This window comes from Grammomys surdaster, unplaced genomic scaffold (genome assembly GCF_004785775.1).
Source record: "Grammomys surdaster isolate TR1022 unplaced genomic scaffold, NIH_TR_1.0 125789, whole genome shotgun sequence".
In the NCBI taxonomy this organism is placed as follows: domain Eukaryota; kingdom Metazoa; phylum Chordata; class Mammalia; order Rodentia; family Muridae; genus Grammomys; species Grammomys surdaster.
This window is the reverse complement of record NW_021620620.1, coordinates 2682870-2685826: the sequence shown is the minus strand read 5'-3', so window position 1 is coordinate 2685826 and position 2957 is coordinate 2682870. Positions and strand designations below refer to the sequence as shown.

General features: G+C 47.7%; 1 protein-coding gene across 1 annotated transcript in view; it reads left to right on the top strand.

Moving 5' to 3' along the window:
• Window positions 1-627: 627 nt before the first annotated feature.
• Antxrl (ANTXR like) overlaps window positions 628-2957 on the top strand; it is a 23957-nt gene continuing 21627 nt past the window's right edge. The window contains exons 1-2 of the mRNA XM_028789090.1: window positions 628-875; window positions 2030-2101. Of these exons, the coding sequence (XP_028644923.1) occupies window positions 628-875; window positions 2030-2101 (320 nt within the window). The remainder of the gene's footprint in view (window positions 876-2029; window positions 2102-2957) is intronic.

Genomic DNA, 2957 nt, shown 5'->3' with positions numbered 1-2957 from the left:
AGTCATCGAGGTTGGGCAGCCTGTGGATAAATGAACTACTCCCACCCACAGGGGACCCTGACAGCCATACACATCTCTTTCTGAAGTCAGACATTGCCTCCTGTTTTTATGACCCACATTTAGCCCCCCTACTTTCCACACACCCGCCCCTTGGTGCCTTGACCTCTTCACCCACAGTAACTGGTGAGCTCAGTCACCTTTTCAGTTAACAAAATTTATTGAGATGGCCCCTAAGGATGCCCTGTGAGGGGCTGTGATGTGTAAAAGGAGTTCTCATCTGAGACTGCTGCAACGGTCTTGTGACTCTCTTGGTACTGTCAGCATGAAGGCATTGAGCACAGGAGCAGGTCACAAAGTCACCATGTCAACCTTCCTGTCCATCATAACCCTACAGTGTTTTGTCCCAAGGTGGGGGAAGGACTCCTCAGGTAGTTGGTGGAAGGACACCCCAGAGCAGCTGCCTACCTAGTCTCTGTGCTCTGAGTATACCAGGTGGAGTGCTACCTGGTGGTAGGTTAGAGGCAGTGATCCTTACCCCTAAGTTCAGGCAGAGGTGGTGCAGGAAGATTCCATGTGACCTTCCACAGCATCCCAAGAGCTAGCAAAGTCCCAGGGACAGTCAAGAACATGACAAGCCACAGTCCCTACATGCCTTGCTCGGCACTTTTTCTGCTCCTGCTCCTGTTGCTTCCTCCCACTTTTAAAGGTGGGAGCCTCCGATACCATGGTCCTGGCTGGAAACTATTCCACCGCCTGAGCCAGGGTTTCAGAAGTCCCCACCATCGCCAGATGGAACAAATGAGACAAAACGTGCCCCAGGGTCAATCAGAAGATAATTGTCAGGGTGCTGTCGACCTCTACCTCATCCTGGACAAGTGAGTTGCTTTCCTGCACTGTCTCTAGATAGCCCTTGGGCGTCAGTGGTAGGTCATATTCAGCAGCAGGCAAAGTCATTGTGATCAGATTTCAGGAAATAGGCTTCCATCAATGACTTACTTCCTGAATGCAGGGACAGCAACTGGCCTTCCGAATGGCTCTGGCCCCATTGCCTTGACTCTGATCTGGCCATCTTGGCCCTCAGGCCCAGGGTCTACTGGGAAGTACCTTTTCACTCATGTGAACCACCCACAGGATGACTCTGCAGAGGTCACCCCTAACACTGTGGGCACTCTTTCAGTCTTGCTGTCCAGAGCAGCTTTTGTTTATAGCCATAACGGTTCAGCTTCTCTCTCCTAACTCAAGAAGAATCCTAGGAAGATCCTGTTTTTCTTCCATGTGGTAGGCAAGCTGGCCTGGCCTGTAGACCCTTCTTAGCTGTCAAGGGACGGAATGGGGACTGGACCTGAACCTCAGAGGGCCTTAGAGCTTCTGCACTGTCCCATCTAAGTAGCTAATTTCTTGGCTTACAGAAATGTGTAGTGTGCTCTAAATTTCTATAAACTGGAGATCACATTCACACTGATCTGACTTTAGCCATTTGACTTGTCTGCATTTTTCTCTTTTTTTTTTTTTTGTTTGTTTGTTTGTTTCGAGACAGGGTTTCTCTGTGTAGCTCTGGCTGTCCTGGAACTCACTCTGTAGACCAGGCTAGCCTCAAACTCTCAAACTCAGAAATCTGCCTGCCTCTGCCTCCCAAGTTCTGGGATTAAAGGCGTGTGCCACCACCGCCCGGCTCTCTTTTATTTTCATTTATGTACGACATGTACTTTTTATCATTTCATTGCTAGTTACTTCCAACCCCTATTAATCCCATTCTCAGTTAATCTCCTTTTCCAATTTCACGTCAGTTTGTTTCATAATGACCCAGTGAGTCCTTCTTGGGACCTCATAGTCCCAGTAGATAAACTGTTTAGCTACTTTCAGTTCACTACTGGCCCTGAGGAAACTTACCTCTCCTGATGATCCACCATGGTCTGCAGCAGTAACAAGGTTGCTAAAAATCCTGATAAAAGACTAGAGAGGCTGATACTACCCCTCCCTGCCTGACAAAGCTGTGTCATACCTTGACATTTCTCTCCTTTGTCTTCAGATCGGGCAGTGTGGCAGACAACTGGATCTACATCTATTCATTTGCAGAGGGTTTGGTGAAGAAATTCACAAAGTATGGCTTCTTCTGACTGTAGTCTCCTCTGGGCTTCTAGGGAGTATCCCTCTGACAGACAGAGAACCTGTCTCAGATTTGATGGGCATGAGATTTCCTCATAGAGAGAGCATAGACCCAGACTGGTGTGCTAACAGAGTGGGGGACACAGTGTGGTGATGGACACTTAGTACAGGATGTTCAGGACCAGAGGAGTGAAAATGCAAAAACTCACAGAGAAAAGTTTCAGGGTCTTAGAGAAAGCATAATGTGAACTGAGTCCTCAAGTCTAGAAAGTAAATGGGGCCGGGTGTAACATTACTGCAACCACAATTCTTATCAGACATAACTTAAGAGAGGTATCCATGGCTCACAGGTTCAGAGGGTTTCAGTCCATCTTTCACAGGCCTGGCAAGAGAAGCATGTGGTCAAGGCTATTCACACCATGGTACACTAAGAAGAAAGTGAACAGCAGGGACAGGGACCAAGCTACAACTATGAATGGGTCTGCACTTGACAATCTACAAGTAGCTAAATACCATCTAAACATTCTACGGCCACATAAAAGAGTGTCACCAGATGGAGAACAAATGCCCAAAGCATGAGACTGTGAGGGATGTCTCCAATTCAAACTATAACAGTTAACTCCTGTGAATGGGTGATCCCTTAGACTAGGGAGTCAAGGTGACTCAGGAAAGGCTAGAGGAAGACCATGGGTGGGATGGGAACAAAGCCATAGTAGACCTCATGCTAAGCCAAGGGGATCTGATTTCCTACTTTGAGCCATAGTGATAGAGGGAAAGGGGAGGAGTGTATAAGAAGAGCTTCTCAGAGAGAGAGAGAGAGAGAGAGAGAGAGAGAGAGAGAGAGAGAGAGA